The 16,477-nt window shown below is 48.7% G+C and overlaps 1 protein-coding gene across 1 annotated transcript in view; it reads left to right on the forward strand.

Moving 5' to 3' along the window:
* TNR (tenascin R) overlaps positions 1-9,132 on the forward strand; it is an 83,801-nt gene extending 74,669 nt beyond the window's left edge. The window contains 5 exon segments of the mRNA XM_036387662.2: positions 181-332; positions 1,246-1,342; positions 2,088-2,249; positions 3,797-3,960; positions 4,367-9,132. Coding sequence (XP_036243555.1) covers positions 181-332; positions 1,246-1,342; positions 2,088-2,249; positions 3,797-3,960; positions 4,367-4,486 — 695 coding nt within the window. The 3' untranslated portion in view covers positions 4,487-9,132.
* Positions 9,133-16,477: the final 7,345 nt, after the last annotated feature.

The following is a 16,477-nucleotide window of genomic DNA, read 5'->3' on the forward strand; positions in this document are numbered from 1 at the left end:
TTTTCCAGTAAGTCCTCTGAGCTCGACAGCAGATATAAAGTCTCACTGCCTCATGGAATTACTCGGAATGCAGGAGCCAAGACAGACTTTTCCTGGACTGTAACTAGTGGAGCCTGAAGCATGGGGAAAAGGTGTCTCTTTGCTTGAATTTTACCTTTTTTTTTGACTTTGCTTTTGCAGGAGGACGTGTGTTTGCTAACCCTCAGGATTGTGCCCAGCACCTGATGAACGGAGACACGCTGAGCGGGGTCTACACCATCTCCATCAACGGGGACCTCAGCCAGCGGGTGCCCGTGTACTGTGACATGACCACTGACGGAGGGGGCTGGATTGTGAGTATCCATGTGGCATGTTGTACCCACCACAAAGTAACTGAGCCCCTACCAGCAAAGCATGGGCATGACAGCAGGCTCAGCATCACACTCTTCATTTCGCACGCCGCAGGGAATGGCCCACGCTCCGGTAATAATAGTTACACTTGGAGAAATGCCCTTTGATTTATTTGGCATGTTTGCAGTGCTTCTGGAGAGCAAAATCTGTGAGTGAAGCTGATTTATTGTTCTAGAAATGAAATTAATGGCTGATAGCTTTCACGGGGAATGATTCACACTGCCTGCAGAAGGAGGGTGTCAGGCGTCACCCCAATTGAGTCTGCACAGGAGAACTTTAGAAACAAATGCCTGTTTGGCTTATGAGCTGCACAAACACTGCTTGTCTTGACGTAGATGGACTGACAGTGTAAGTAAATAATGCCATGGTGCTCTGATCTTATTCGTGTCAAACTCTTACTTACACACATTACACAAAACCCTGCTAGATGTATAGTCAAAACCAAAAAAAATGGGCTTCCTCAAATGCTGATTTCTAGCCAGTAAATTTCCCTCTCACTCTGCTTCAGAACATCCCCTTGGATATCACAGAAATAGCCATCTCAAAGCAGAATTACATGCTAGAAAACCAGAGGCACCATATACTAGTTAAAGCAGAAACCTTAAAGGCCAAATCCTTCCTATTTTACCATTGATTTGCTTTGGACATTATCTAATATCTCTTGCTTCTACACCTGCACATGAATTAATTGCATGCCTGCAATTAACACTAACTGGATAGGCATTGCAATTTTCTCCCCTGAAAGGCACAATGGAAAGAAAAATTATTATCTTTACCTTTGTGTGTCCAAAGCCTGGCAAAGCTGTTTCTCATCTCCATCATTATGATTTTCCCCCTGCTCTCCCTCCACATCAGGTCTTCCAGCGGCGGCAGAACGGGCTAACCGATTTCTTCCGGAAATGGGCAGATTACCGCGTTGGCTTTGGAAACTTGGAGGATGAGTTTTGGCTGGGTATGACCTTCCCTGTTTGCCTTTCATTGATGTGTCAAACTTAAGTTCCATAAGCGCTGTCAGCTGTTGGCTCTTTGCCTTTCACCACATTGCTCTACGTTCTCCCTCAGACAGTTTTCCTTCTGTTCATTCCCTGCCCTTCACTTTAGGAACTCATGCAGAGGCACACCACATAAAGGCACATTGTGAAGGTTAGCAGCTCCCTAGTTTGCTCTCTCTAGGAGAGGAGGGGGTATGTATGCTGTCAGTTTTCATGGACCAAAACCCATCATTGTCCATTGCATGACTATAGGTTGCACTGGTGGCCAGAAGTCCAATGAAAGCAGGAAAGGAGTGAGTGGGAGACAGCACAGCTCTGAAATTGAGTGTGCTCCTCCAAAACCTGAACATGAGCCAAAGGGACCTGCAGCATAAGCACACTCTGGCTTGTATGGGAGCTTAACAACAACAGTAGCACCAGAGCTCAACAGCTGAATGTTCCAAGCTTCAGCAGCATGAAGAAATCTGAAGCTGGGCCTTGAACCCACTGCTCACAGACACAGGGAAGTGAAGCTCGAGTGGAGACAGAGATCCAGACCCCAGCAGTGCCAGGAGAAACTCAAACTCACCACAAGTGCTGCTGCCCTTTGATTCCTCTCCTTGCTCTCATTTCCCACTACTGTTTTATTTGCCTAGAGCTTGCCTTGTTTGTTCATGCAGCAGATCTGGGCACCAGGTCCCACAGGGTGTTTCACTGTCTCGACAGGCTTGGACAACATCCATAAGATCACATCCCAAGGGCGCTACGAGCTGCGGATAGACATGAGGGATGGCCAGGAGGCAGCATATGCCTACTATGACAAATTCTCCATTGGTGACTCCAGGAGCCTCTACAAACTGCGCATTGGGGACTACAATGGCACTTCAGGTACACAGCCTCCTTGCTAGCAAGGGTCTTGGGAAATCCTGTGACTGGTTGGTCCAAGACTGTAAAGGAAATCCCAACATGAAATCTCACTTGTCTAGAGTGGCGAGACAAACACCCATAGTCCTTTCTGCCTTCCTGCAGTCCGTCGTGTAAACCAGGCTGATAAATCCCAGTAAGGACACTGAATTTTCCATTGGGGATTAGATATTTAATATCAGAGGCATTGCTATTCAAATAACCAGGTCAACCATCAGAGGTGTCATCTCACTTGGCAGTAGCCACAGCTGGCTATTGATGTCATGCTGGAGGCTGTATTTATTGCCTTTCCACAGCTATGGAAAAATCTGAAACCCTCTGAGTCATTTCCTCACATAAAGGCCAAACACTGCCCAGTTTTGCAAGGACACTGTCACACCTGCTTGCTTGGTTGATTTGGAGGAGTTAGAGTTGCCCACCAGAAGAGAGTGGGCGCTGGAGGGAGGGCACAGGGGATCTCTTCCTCAAGAAGGGAGAAGGGGTACAACTCTAGCCCCTTCATCTGGGATAGACATGCCCAGTGCAAGGCCCCATGATGGAACTTCCACCATGTACTAGGTGGAACCCCACAACATACCCAAGATGCAGCAATTTCCTTGTTCAGTACCAGTTAGTTGCCACTGGAAGAGAGGTGACAGGAATCTGGATGGTGTGCAACAAAGCACTTGCTCTAACCTCAAATCCCAGGGCACAAAGCACCCACTCTACTGCCAAGGATGGCAGCAACAGTCTCTCCATGGCTGGATTGCACACAGCCAGCATGGATCCACTTCATATGTCCTTAGGGATTACCAAGGAGCATATTTAGAATGTCTCCTGTAAGTACATCACTCAATTCACCATATTTTACTCCGGCTTTTCTTTCAGACAAAAGCAGCTGTCTAGTTATCCAGTGAGGATGAAGTTAGAGGTTTTGGTGGAATAAGACATCACACACCTTCAAAAACCTTCTTTCCATTATCCAAAGAGAGAAAAGGTGGCCAAGCATCTTGGTTCAAGAGATGAATATTTGGTCTCTGTTGAGAGAAAAAGCTCCCTTTGGCTAACAGGAAAGAAGGAGGCTGAAAGCCTCCTGAAGTTATATAGCAGAGCCAAGCCTAGGGAAATCAGGGATGCCAAAATCTGGGATTGAATTAATTTCTGAAACACTGAAATTCAGATCCAAACACATACCCAAGCACTTTATCTGACAAAGTCAAGAAGTCTCTAAGATTTGCTATGGTCTGCACTGATCCTAAACAGACAGCAGAGGACCTCAGATGAGCCAGTTGTGAACAATTCCAGTTAACATTCAGTTATCCAGTTAATTCCAGTGCAGAGGACCTCAGATGAGCCAGCTGTGAACAATTCCAGTTAACATTCAGTTATCCAGTTAATTCCAGTTATCCCCAGACTGTCAGCTGTTTGAGCCATTGATTGAAACGGTTACCACAAACCCAGAACATCCCAATTTCCTTGTGAAATGACCAGATAACAGACTCCATCACCTTTAAGAGCACCTCTTTCCACAGGAGACTCCCTCACCTATCACCAGGGGCGCCCCTTCTCCACCAAGGACAGGGACAACGATGTTGCTGTGACCAACTGTGCCATGTCCTACAAAGGGGCCTGGTGGTACAAGAACTGCCACCGCACCAACCTCAACGGCAAGTACGGAGAGTCCCGGCACAGTCAGGTAAGGCCTTCAAAGCCTCTGGAATTTCTTCCAGGGGAACATGCCAGCAAGCCTAGGTTAGGGCTGGGGTTCTGTGATTAGTGCACCATGGTCAGAACTGGTGGCATGACCCCACCAAAGGGAGTCACCTTCAAGCCAGCTAGGCTTTGTGCCTCACACACACTGCCATAGTCATCTGCTGTAGTGCGTTAGACTAAAAAAATTACCTACATGAAATTTGACCAGCCTTTGAGCAGTGGGAAAAAAAACAATCAAGCCATAGAAGCAGGGGAGCTGCTTGCTCCTGCAGTAGCAAGTTTTTTCTTTCTATCTTCTCTACACAAATCAAACTTTTTTCCTTCCTCTCCCACCCTAGTTTCTTGTTAGGGTCTTTCCTTACCCTCTGCCTTTCTCTCCCTCCTGGCAGGGGATTAACTGGTACCATTGGAAAGGCCACGAGTTCTCCATCCCCTTTGTGGAAATGAAGATGCGACCTTACAACCACCGTAACATCTCTGGGAGGAAGAGACGGTCCCTACAGCTCTGAGCCAGCTGAACCCCTCCTGCCTCCCACCACCTGACCTTTTCTGTCATTTGTTTGTATTTTATAATATGAAAAGGGAAAAAAAAATTTACTACTCGTCTGAGATAGCAAGCTGCCCCTCACAAGTGCTGGAGGGAACCATGGCACAAGGAAAGGCCATGGGAAAGGAAAGACCTCATTGCTTTGCATCTGTCCCAGAGAAATACCAAATTTCCAGTCTCCCTATCCCAATACTCTGGCCCTTAACATGAGAAGAAAGAGAGAGAGACAGATTTTTTGATATTTTTTTAAAAGACATAGAAATCCCCAGCAAACCCTGTTAGAAACGTTTGTCACAAGGCTTGTGGCAGAAACATTCCCCACAGATACCTTGGTGTGGCCATTTCCAGCCCAGCAATGGCCAGGGATGCCCGTCCTCTCCCTGCCTCCCTGTCCCCTCCTGGCAGAGAGGCCCCAAGCTTCATGCCATCCTGTAGACACCAACTCTTCCAGCAGGCAGAGGCCCATCTCTCCCCTATGTGCAGGCTCTGGACACCTGGGGATCAAGTGAGGATGAGCAAAGGCTCCTCCCATCCCCAGTTTTCACAGGAGAGCTCGGCAAATATCTGCATACATAGGCAAACTGCAGAGAGTCCACAGCTCATGTGTTGGTCCCACCACAAAGTCATCCTCGTGTGCATGAGGTGTATGGGAATAAGAACTACTCCACCAGCCCCAACCTTCATTATCCACTCCTCCAAGCTAAACTCAGCCCACTCCAGGTCCATGACATCTGCCTGGGTTATGCTGAACTTGATGGAGAAGAAAGGACTTAAATTAGATGACTTGGGAGAAGAATCCCTACTTGTGGTCCTGAAATCTAGGACCCACTTCCTCTGTTATTTCTACATTCCATCATGCTCTCTCTCACTGAGGTCACTAGTCCCAAACAAGAGTCTCAGAGGAGGAGCAGCAATAAGAAGATATCACAGAACTGCAGCCTAACCTGAAGCCAGCAGCTGTCACAGCTCAGGTGCTCCTGTTGATCGCCCTCCATGCACACAGGGAATTATGCCAATGCAGCTAAGGAAAGACAAGTGCAAGCTGAGGAATGCCCATTTCCTTCCTTCTCCTACACTATTCCTCTACAATGCCATCACAAGAGGGACACAAATCTCAGTGCCTTGGAATTGCCAGCTCTCTAACAGGAAATCAACTGTTTCCCCTCCTGGAAGGGATTCCATTTGGATTTTGGAGCACTTCAAGGCCCTTTGAAGAATTAATAAGTTCACTCTTCCCATCCTTAACTCAAGGAAGATGGACCCTTTGGATATCTCTGTCTGTGCCCTGCTGTCATTGTCCCCACCTCCACAGAGCCCAAATGACCACCATGCTTGTCACTCCTCTCCAAGGACTCCAATCAATGCTGGGCATTGTCACTGGCCTGGTCTCCAAGAAGGGACTCGTGCATCCAAGGACAATGCAGCTCATCACTGGATTTGCAGCCAGAGGAACATTACAAATGCTAAACACTGCTAATCTGGTTTTATCACACTGAAGCTGCTTTGTCTCAAAAACATCTTTCAGATGGCAACATAAAGGCATCTTTGCAGCAGCTTGTAATTCAGGCCAGTGTATCTTTCGTGGTCACACTCCTTAATGTTCTGATGTTTTTGGTGATGGCTGCAGAGCTGAAGAAGAGCATTAAATGGGAAACATAACCTCCTTCTCCATGGCACATACTGGCACGTGAAATCACAGCTAACCCTGAGGTCAAGATCAGATACACGGCCCACTCCTTCAGCTTGCAAGCTGACCTGGAGAAAGGATGCTCAGCAACATCTCATATGTAAATGAGGCGTCCCTTCTTACTTCCCCTTGGCATCAAATCAGGCAGCAAGTCAACCAGTTTTGGAACAGGTGAGTCAGAGGCTGCAGGTGATAGGATCTCTTGCAGGACACGGCTGCTGTCACAGATGGTGGCATGTCACACCTCCTGAGCACCCACCCCTGCTTTAAGACCCAAACCCCAGCAAAGAGCAGCAGATGGAACTGATTAAAGCCTAAGAAGGCTTTTAGTAGACCAGCAGAGTAAATTTTTCTCCAAACCATCAAGAATTTGTAGGAAGAAATATCCCAACAAAAGCTGTAATGGAGCAGTGGATGCAACAGAAACTGGCGGTGGATGGTGCTGTTTTCTTACCTACCCAGGAGAAAGGAAGAGATGTCATGCAAACATTTATCATTCACAGTCAAGTGAAAGGCAAGAAACCTCTCTTTTCAAAAGAAAGACTCAAATAGAAAGTTTGAAAAAAAAAATCAAAGTTTGCCAAGCTTTTCTAGGAGGTTCAAAAGAATATCCTCAAAAAGGCTGATTATTCTCTCAACAGGTTTACTGACATATATCTCTCCCTCCCTCCTCATGTCTTTCATCCTTTGTACAAGTCCTGTAACCAGGATGAGTCAGCCCACTTGACCCAGTTGCATAGTCAGATATGAAACTGGACAATATCCAATCTTCCAGTGCTATTATACATCAGTGCTGGTCCCTGACCTCTCATGTGATACCAGCATGTTGCCTTTCCATGGCATTGGTGAAAGACAGTTGCTACAGTCTCTTAAAGGAAAGATTTCTACACATCATGGTTTTCTCCTGGTGATAACCCAACCCAAGCCCAGGCACACAACCAGCAATGATGACCCAGTCATTTGTGCCATTGTCTCCTGTTCACATTGACCATAAACAAGATACAATTTACCAGAAAGTTATTTTTCTATATTGCCTTTTTTTTTTTTTGACAAAGCTCCTGCCAGCAAATTTGTGCTTAATGTTGATGCTCCAGAAGGCCCCATAATTAAGAAGTTTCTTCTCACCCTCCATCACTGGATGAGCTAGTTCATTCTCCAGCTAGACCAGGTTTGGCCCTGAAATTCCCAGAAACCAAGCCTGGATCTGGTGCAGTGCTCACCTTGAGAGACTTAGCTTCAGCATGTGAACTTCCACTGGGCTCTGGTGGCTCCACTGCCACCCTGGGTTTGTGTGGCTCAGGCTTGTTCCAGAGCCCAACAAGGAGCATGAGGCTGTTACCCAAACCACACTATCCACTGTGAGATGCCATTCTGTGTAACAGGAAGCAGCACATCAAATCCTTCACACAGCAGAACACCATGTGTGCCCATGACCCTTGCAGCCTTTCAAAGCCATCTCTTATTTCTAACCCCAAAATCCTAGAGGGAAACACAAAGGGACTTTCATCTCTTGCTCAATATTCATTTCCCTCTGTTTCCATTCTCCAAGCCCACCTTCTCCTTGCACACTGCACTGAAACATAACCAAAGAGAAAAAGAGTCCTGAAAGGAAAAGCTGCTTTTAGTAAAGTGATAGCATCTATAAATTAATAATTTCAAGAAGGAGAGAGGCCAGGCTCTCCCCAAGGGTAGCTGGGTTTTGGTAGGAAGGTACCAGGGAGAGTACCCACACAAAGGTTGGGGAGAAGTCTGCTTCTACTCCTTATCTTTGCATTACTTTACTCTCCCAAATTTGCCCTAAACCAGGCCACATGGGCATCTCAAAGCTGAGTACCAGCCTAAATGCACTCTTGCCTCCTTCCCAGAGGGATGCTTATCCCAGGTGAATTTCCTGGGTGTGGAAGGCACGGCTCATGCCACCCTCACTGCCAGTGATGCACTGGTGAGGGCCCAGCCCGTGGTGTCCCCATGCCCACAACAGGCTCAGAGCAACCTGACAAAGCACAGCAGGAGCCAAAGTACCCTCCTGGTGCCTCACCTCCATCCCAGCTCATGACCTTCATCCCAGCTCAGAGCTGCCTTCCTGCTGTGCCCCCACCATCACATCTGGGGGTGAACACACACCCCCTGTCCTGTGCCCCCCTAGGCATGCCCACAAGTTTTGACTTTACCAAACACTGCCAGCAATGAACTCTCAGCCCAAAAAACCCTTTAATTCATGCTTACACCCACTAACAAAGGGTTCTGTTCTGGGGCCAAATAAGAAGTCCATCCCTGCTTCTGCCAGCCAAGCACCCTGGGATGGCCATAAAACCCAACAGAGTCCCCTGGGGACCACCAGCACCTCCAGGGTCACCTTCCCCTTTCCTAAAACCCTGATGGTGGTGGCAGCTCCTTGCCCCTTCCAGAAGGGAAATTTGGGCTAAGTGGGAGGGAAAGGCCCTTCCCTTGGGAGATCCTGATGCCTAGACCTGCCTCAATACCCAGCCTGCAGTTCTTCAGATGTCAGTGGCTTCTCAGAAGGATGGTGACACAAAGACCTAAACAAACAAACAAATACCCCCTGTGTACAGGTGTTATCCTGGAAATGTTCTTAATATGCTAAAAAAAGTTTAAAAACATAAATAAGAAGGGAGAGCAGAGGCAACAAAATGCCTCAGATTCTGATGAACTCAAACCACTGGAACCAAATGAGGGGGAAAAGAAAAGTAAATAAATGCATAAATAAAATCTATAATATAAATAAATAATAATATATTAAACAACCTTCCCCACCCTGTAATGAAAATGTAGCTTGGAGAATGGGATCAACGCTTGTTAACCATTGTTAACTAGTATTTTTAGTCCTGACCGCTCTTAGGCTATGTATAGTTCCTTTTTTTAATGCATTTTCTATACATTAATAAAAGATACTGAAGGAGTGAGCTGTGTGCTTGTCCAGGAGTGGGGTGGGACCAGGGGCCTCATGCATCCAAGCCCAGCAACATTTCAGCCCCAACTTTATGCCAAGAAGGGACACACATCCCCTATCCCTGATCTTTGGTTATCCCATGGGAGGAGCATGGGGGGTTTAGCATGGATTCACATTCAAACCTGGAGGAACAGAGCAGCTGATAGACCCAGCACATGCAGTGTAACAAATAAACAGTGGGAGAAAGTTTTGGGGCAGCCCAGCTTTGGCTGGTGATCCCAGCTCCATCCTTGTAGGTGTTCAAGACCAGGTTGGAAAAAGCCCCGAGCAACCTCATCCAACCCCAGGGCTGCCTTGGGCAGAAGGTGGAACCAAAGATTCCCAAGTCCCCCCCAGCCCAGCTAAGCTGTTAAAATAAATAGCAATAATATGGCCATGAAGTTGGGTCAGCACAGTCGGTCCATTAAGCACAGGAAGGCAGGGAGCTGGGATTTGGCCTCAGTCCAGCATGAGACATTTTGCTAATAAATTTAGCTGCTCTCATGAGCTACAGAGGCTCTTGGCTCTGGAGTTTGCAGCCAGAGAAAGCAAAGCTGTGGTATGAATGCTTGGGAGCAAAGGGAAACAACTCCAAAATCTTCCGTGAAAACCAGTTGCGTGATTTAAACAGCAATCTGTTCCCAACATGATGGAAACACCACCACAAAAAGGATTGGAAGGCTTGTTCCAGCAGAATATACTCCCAGTGGGAAACAACAACAACAAAAAAAAAAAACAACAAAAAATCCCCAGTACTGATTAGCAAAGATCTCTAGGATGAAGATGAACTTCAGAGGATTTTGAAATTCTTCTCTTATTTCACATGAAGACTTTACCTAAACCTCTATTTGTTTAAAGTTTTCACATTCAACACGTAGCCAGACAGGATGAGAAAGCTTGAAAGAAGCTCTTCCTCCAGACCACTTCAATATTTTCTAAATTTGACTTAGTAGAGACAAAACAGGGGAGTTCTCTTGGTGGCAACTTCTCTTTCTTGCTCGGATTTGTGAGACAAAAAAGGAAGTTTGTGAGAGAGGGGATGTCCCACCTTGGCCACGACCCTTAGTAAACCAAAAGCAAAGCGTGAAGCCTGAGGGACTTGACTGTATGAACTTTTTTTGTTCTGAAGGTAGTTAGTGCCATGGAAGACCCTTCATGCAAGGCCTGTAAATGGAGGAGCTGAGGGATGGAGATGTGTTTGGGATGGGGAGGAAGGGTTACCTGTGCTGGTACTCATCATCCCAGTCTCACTGTGCTTGGCCAAGCCGTTGTCTGTCACAGCACACGCTGCAGTTGAAACAGCCACAATACACAAAGTATCACCATAGAATTTTGGAAGGCTTCAAGCATCTGCCCTTGTTCTGTCAGCCCAGCCTTTTATCCCCTCCTGTTGATGCCCTGCCCCTGTGTGCCCTCTGTTCCCTTTGGTGGTTGCTCAGTGCCCCTGGGCACTCATGGCTCATTGCTGTCAGTGCTGCTCACCTGCTGCTCACAGCTGCAGCCAATTAAGGATGAGGCTCAGCCACAGCCCCATCCCCAATTACCCCAAACTGTGTCCCTACAGTAATCCAGGGTGTTTTATGTATGGTCTCTAAGAGAAGGGCAACACTTTCCAATGTGCACCCACAGCACGTCTGGGGCCAAGTGAAGCCCCCAGGGCCTCCATTTCCTGCAGAGAACCTCACAAATAGTTCACCTATTGCAAAAACCAATAACAAGAGGCAGGTGTGTATCACTCAGAGCTTGGTACCTAGAGAAGGCAGGTAGCAGGCACATGGGGAGCTGCAGCATCCTTCTGCAAAGGACCCTCCCAAAATCACAGTCAAGGCCCAACTCCATGTTTCAGATGGGATGAGAAGGGAGTGAGGGCTGGCAAAAAGCCCTTTTCTAAACACTACAAGTTTTGATTTAAGCCAGGGAAGTGTTTTGCCCCATCACACTAAACCCTGGGGGCTCCTGCCCTATCACACGTGCCCACCACCCCCATGGCTCTGGCCCCCCTGCCCTTGCACAGCTCAGAGCCATCACCATAATCTAGACATGGTCCTGCATGTGGTGGGATCTCATATTTCCAGCCATTCCAAGAAGCATGCCTTCCCAGGCATGCCACACTCCTCTTTGGGCACTTCCAGCCACCACAGCCCCCCCATGTGCACTTTACACAGAGATATTTCATCACAGCCCTCTTACCAAAGTCCCCTTTTTGCATGAGTGATGCTCAGGAACTTTGTTCCAACAGCAAACATCAGGAGGGTGTACAAAGGTCCTCAGCGAGGACCTTGGGCACCCATCCCAAACCCAGAGCTCAAGCAACACATTTCCAGCAACACATCCTGCAGCCTCAGCCCAAAAAACCCATGAGGGAAATGCTGGCCCAGAAGCACAGTGTGGCAGGAGGAGCTGCAATGGCTCCAGAACAAGGCTGGAGCAGTTGATGAAGGGGCAGCTTTGTGCCATAGATTCAAAGCTGCTTTATCACTTAGGAGATGTCATTTTTATAGCAGCATCTTCAACATTCTCAGATTTTAATTTCCCCTCATAAGATGGCATGTGTTCATCATCCCTTTTAAAACTGTTGTTCCCATCTTTATATTTTAACTCCTGAGGCTACAGGCTCTAATGTTTAGTTATGTAGAGTGTAAAAAAAATTCTAAATTATGTCTTTACATCAAATCCAAATGCAGGGATTTTAAATTTTATTATTTAAATTTTATTGATGTGTCCCCTCTCCCTGGGATGAGGAATGCTGTGAATAGCAGCCTCCAGGCTTATCCCCCTTCCCTGTGATATAGCCAGCAATTTTTCTGCTTACAACTTGTTTCAACAAGCACAGAATCAGCCCTAGAATGGGTTGGGAAGGACTTTGAAAGATGATCTAGTTCCAACCCCTCTGCTATGGGCAGGGACGTCTTCCACTTAGACCAGGTTGCTCCAAGCCCTGTCCAGCCTGGCCTTGGGCACTTCCAGGGATCCAGGGGCAGCCACAGCTTCTCTGGGCACCCTGTGCCAGGGCCATACCATGCTCACAGGGAAGAATTTCTTCCAATATCTTGTCTAACCCTGTCCTCTGTCAGTGTGAACCCATCCTGCCCTTGTCCTTACAGCAGCACTTGTCTCCATTCCCAGTATTTTGGGCTGCTTTCTGCTGTCAGTAGGAACATCAAAGGATGCAGCAATCCTGCAGCAGGCTTCTCCCAGCAGCATGGCTGATCCTCCTGCTCCCAGTCAGGTTATCTCCCTGGCATTGCTCCTGCACAGGGACCAGGGCCAGGCGTGGCTGCTGACCAGCAGAGCAGAGCAGAGCACACCAGGATGTGGTGGGGACACAAACAGCCTCTGTTCACCACAACAGGCCTTTGTCCCCATGCTGTCCCCTGCATTTGTCCATGTCACAACAAAGGACGGGGTTGAAGGGAGTAACTCTGCAAATGGTCATGAGAAAAATCCTCCTTAAAAGCAAGAGAAGGAGTGGGATGAGGTAGGAAATCCTCCCTCTAGGAATTTCAGAAGGCGATGGAAACGGGCACTTGGGAGAGGAGCAGCAGAGGGGATGGGGGAGCACCAGGGCAGTACTGACCACTCCTGGGGACAGTGTCTGTCCCTGCTCCTGGTCCAATGTCCCCTGGCTGCACTCAAGTCAGGCCAAAAACAGATGGCATCTCCCTGTACCCCCCTTGGATTGGTTCCTCAGTCACAACTGCCCCTCTGCTGCCTCTGTCCCCTGTCTCAGAGGAATTTACCCCTCAAAACACAGGAACCTGCTCTCCCTCACAGAGGGGCAGAAAGAGGCAAAACACCCCCAGGAGGAAGGTCATGGTTGTTTTTTCCCCTCCTTCACCCAGCACAATTTGCATTTCTCTCTCGGTTCCCTCCTGGAGGGTGGGTGAGCTCCCAACAGGCTGCCCTGCCCCAGCCCTGACACCCAGCTGCATCCTCCCCACGGAGCCCCCTGTAGCAAACAAGATGAGGAGCAGGAAGACTTTGAAGTGTGAAGAACAAAGGTCAGATAGTCCCACCCCCGGGCAGGAGCTAAGCCCCGAGGGCAGCACAGAACATTCCAATGGCTCCAATACCACCAGCCAAAATCCTCATGTGATCCTGAGCCAAGGGACATCAGCTCACCACAAATCTCCAGGAACAGCTTCCCCCATGGGAGTGGCTTATGGAGGGGAACAAATAATGACAATAATCAAAAGACTACTATTAATTTGGCATCTGCATATCATTACAAAGCAGGATTGGCTCTCCCTGCCTGCCTGAGCTGGCTCTGGGGGAAACCAGCACTGAGGGATTGCTCCTCTTCAGCATGGGACTGAGGCACCAAAGGAACGACTGTGACAGAGGGGATGGCCTGCACAACCGGTTTTTCACCTAAAAATCCACCTTGGCAGAGCAGATCCAACACCCATCCAGCATGGGAAACCCCTGGGGGTGGCTGGAGGAGGCACGAGCCACTGCTTCCTACAACTGGGGGCACTGCTGCTGCCTTGGGGGCACCAGACTGTGCCCAAGCATCGCTCTCCTCTCTGCCCTTTGCTTCACACCTTCCACAAATGCAGCCCTTGGATGCTGCTGCTGCTGACCCCATTCCCCCCCCATTCACCAACAGGTTTTCCTTCCCTGCCTTTCCCATGACTATCCTTGAGTGCTTGCAGAGGGGAAGGCAGCAGCACGCTGCTGGGAGTCGCCCAGCCTGGCGCTCTCCCCACCTCCCAGTGTGTCTCCTCTCCTCTCCCCCCTGCCTGCCACCAGTGCTGCCTTGTAGGATTTCCTCAGGAAGGAGTTCCTGAGGGCTCTCACACACAAAACAATCAGCTCTAAACAGCCCAAACGCTGAGCTGTACCCTGAGCAGACACACACCACCCTCCTCCTCACCTGCACAAAGGTCCCTTACACCTCAGCTTTGTCAACAAGCATCCAGCAGTACTTGAGGAGGCACCCCCTCAATCCCCACCTCAGCATTCTTCTTGTCTAAGCAGCAGGGAGGGATGGTCCTGCAAACCTCACTTTGACAAGCCCAGCTGCACAGCCTCCTATGTGGTGAGTGGGCATGAGGCACCCCCAAAAACTCACCAGCTTTGGGGCATTTTCCCTAAGAGCAGCATTTGCCCCCATCCCTGCCTACATAGGACTGAGCCCCAACACTTAAGGGCAGCACCAAAACAGCCCCAGGTGGGACTGGGACAGCTGAGCCCAACCTACCCTCAGAGCTCCCCCTTCCTGGAGGGGACAGAGCCCAGCTGGGACCAAAGGAGGGAGAGGAGGGGATGAAGCAGCTTCTCCCAAAACACCAGCTTTGTGTTTGTCCTCCACTCGTGCGTCAAGAGTCACCATCCCATCCCACCCCTCCTCCTGATTTTCCTCCAAAGCCAGAAAATCCATTGCTGCTGCTAAATACCAGGAGCTGCTATTTTTATCCAGCCCACGACCGGGACGTGCGTTATTTTTGGTGTTGAAACTGCAGGCTTTTTTTTGTGGGAGGGGGAGAGGGAGGGGAAAAGGCAGAAGCATGGGGGAAAAATGAGAGGAATGTTTCTCTGGGAACAGAGTTTTCCATTGCTTACTTTAAGCCAGACTAGTGTCTGCAAATAGAAATCACCACCAGGGAGCAGAGGAAGCAGCTGGGAAAGAAAGGTGTGATCATGTCTTCAGTCACTCTACCACTCCCACCATACTGAGAAAATCCCAAATAAACCGACCCTGGGTACCAGCTGGGTGTTGTCAAGGAGTAAAGCTCACAGCTGTGTAACAGGGCAAACTGGTGGCAAAATTAGATTAATCCAATGAAATAAGGGGGAGGCAAGAGAGATTTCCATTTTCAGTGTAAAATGAGTAGTGTTTTCAAAATCAAATTAGGGCTTGAGGGGGGTCTCAGGAGGAAATTGAAGCTGTCAGGGTGCTTTTTGGCATGGGAAAGGCTTTTGGTATCACATGGAAATAAGGATTTTGGGAAGGATGGATGGAAAACAGGAGCTGGAGGTGGGATTTGATTTTCAGCTGGTCTGAGACCTGGGCTCAAACTGACATCCCATGAGGGGACAGGAGCTTGCCTGGCATGGGCTCACTCAGTTCCTGTGCTTGAGGGGCACCAGCAAGCAGGGAGACAATCTGGAGCTGCAGTGATTCATCAGCAGCTGAGTCACGGTTTCCTCTCGCCCATTAAAGTTTCTGAGAAACAAAGCACGATTCCTTGGATCCCAGATCTGCTACGTGCCAAACAAAACAAGGAGGTGGCAGGTTCAAAATCCCTGCAAATGTACCTTTTTTTCATGCCACAAGGGAAGGAGCCTTGGCACACCTTGCTGCAGGAGACATCCACAGGGTCAAACATCACATGCTGTTTAGATTAATTCAAAACATCTCCTATAGACCACGGTGGAATTTGAGCTGGAGCTGGAAGGGACCTTTACAGGTCAGCTATGGGGAGGAGGATGCTGGCTTAGAGCAGTGGACTGATTATATTTGTACATTCTTGCATTAATTCTCAGTTTCTTAAAGTCTCTCTGATGCTTCCCAGCTCAGTTTAATGGCATCAAGACTCTTTCACAGGTAGCAGCACTCCAAGACATCAGCACTGGCAGTGCCCACCCCCTCTGCCACATCACCACAGCACTCCTGCCTGAACCAAGAGGCTGCCAAGGCACTGTGGTCAGGGGGGCCCCTGAAAATCCAGGGAAGGTGCAAGGCCAGCAGCCCCTCCCTTGTCAAGGCCTCTGCCAAATTAAATTAGTGATAGGGAAGTGTGGAGCCCCAGTGAGGCTGTTTGCCCAGGGAATGAAGCAAATATCCCAGGTGCCAGGGACAGGCTGGGCTTTCACATTCCCATGCTCAGGGACAGGCACCCTTGAGCCTAATGCTTTCAGATATGCTCACCCTCAGAGAGCTCTGATAATAAATGTTTTTAGTCAATCCTGTTAGAGGGGGTTCAAAGGTGGTATCGTGCTATCTGGTGCTGTAGAGTGACCAGGTATCCCTCAGGTGACTGTCTGCAGCCAGGTGGCTTTTGTGTGCCCTGGGATGGGTGTTTTCATAGGGGGATTTGGTACCACAAAAGAGGGAATGGCTGCAGCTCAGTGAGGGGGGAGAGCTGGGATAGGGTCAGGGAACAAGGGAGAAATAGGATGGGGTGAGCTGGGACATGGAGAGATGGGATGGAATAGGGTGAACTGGGATATGAGAAACTGGGATGCAGTAAGCCATATGATGAAAAGCCCAGGAATCTTCATCCTCCAGCATAAAACCAAGGGAAAAGTTCCTGGCATTAAGCAGCAAATCTTTAGGGAAAAATGGCTTGGTGTTTCCCACAGGACATAAA

The sequence above is a fragment of the Molothrus ater genome, chromosome 9 (assembly GCF_012460135.2).
Source record: "Molothrus ater isolate BHLD 08-10-18 breed brown headed cowbird chromosome 9, BPBGC_Mater_1.1, whole genome shotgun sequence".
Classification (NCBI taxonomy): Eukaryota; Metazoa; Chordata; class Aves; order Passeriformes; family Icteridae; genus Molothrus; species Molothrus ater.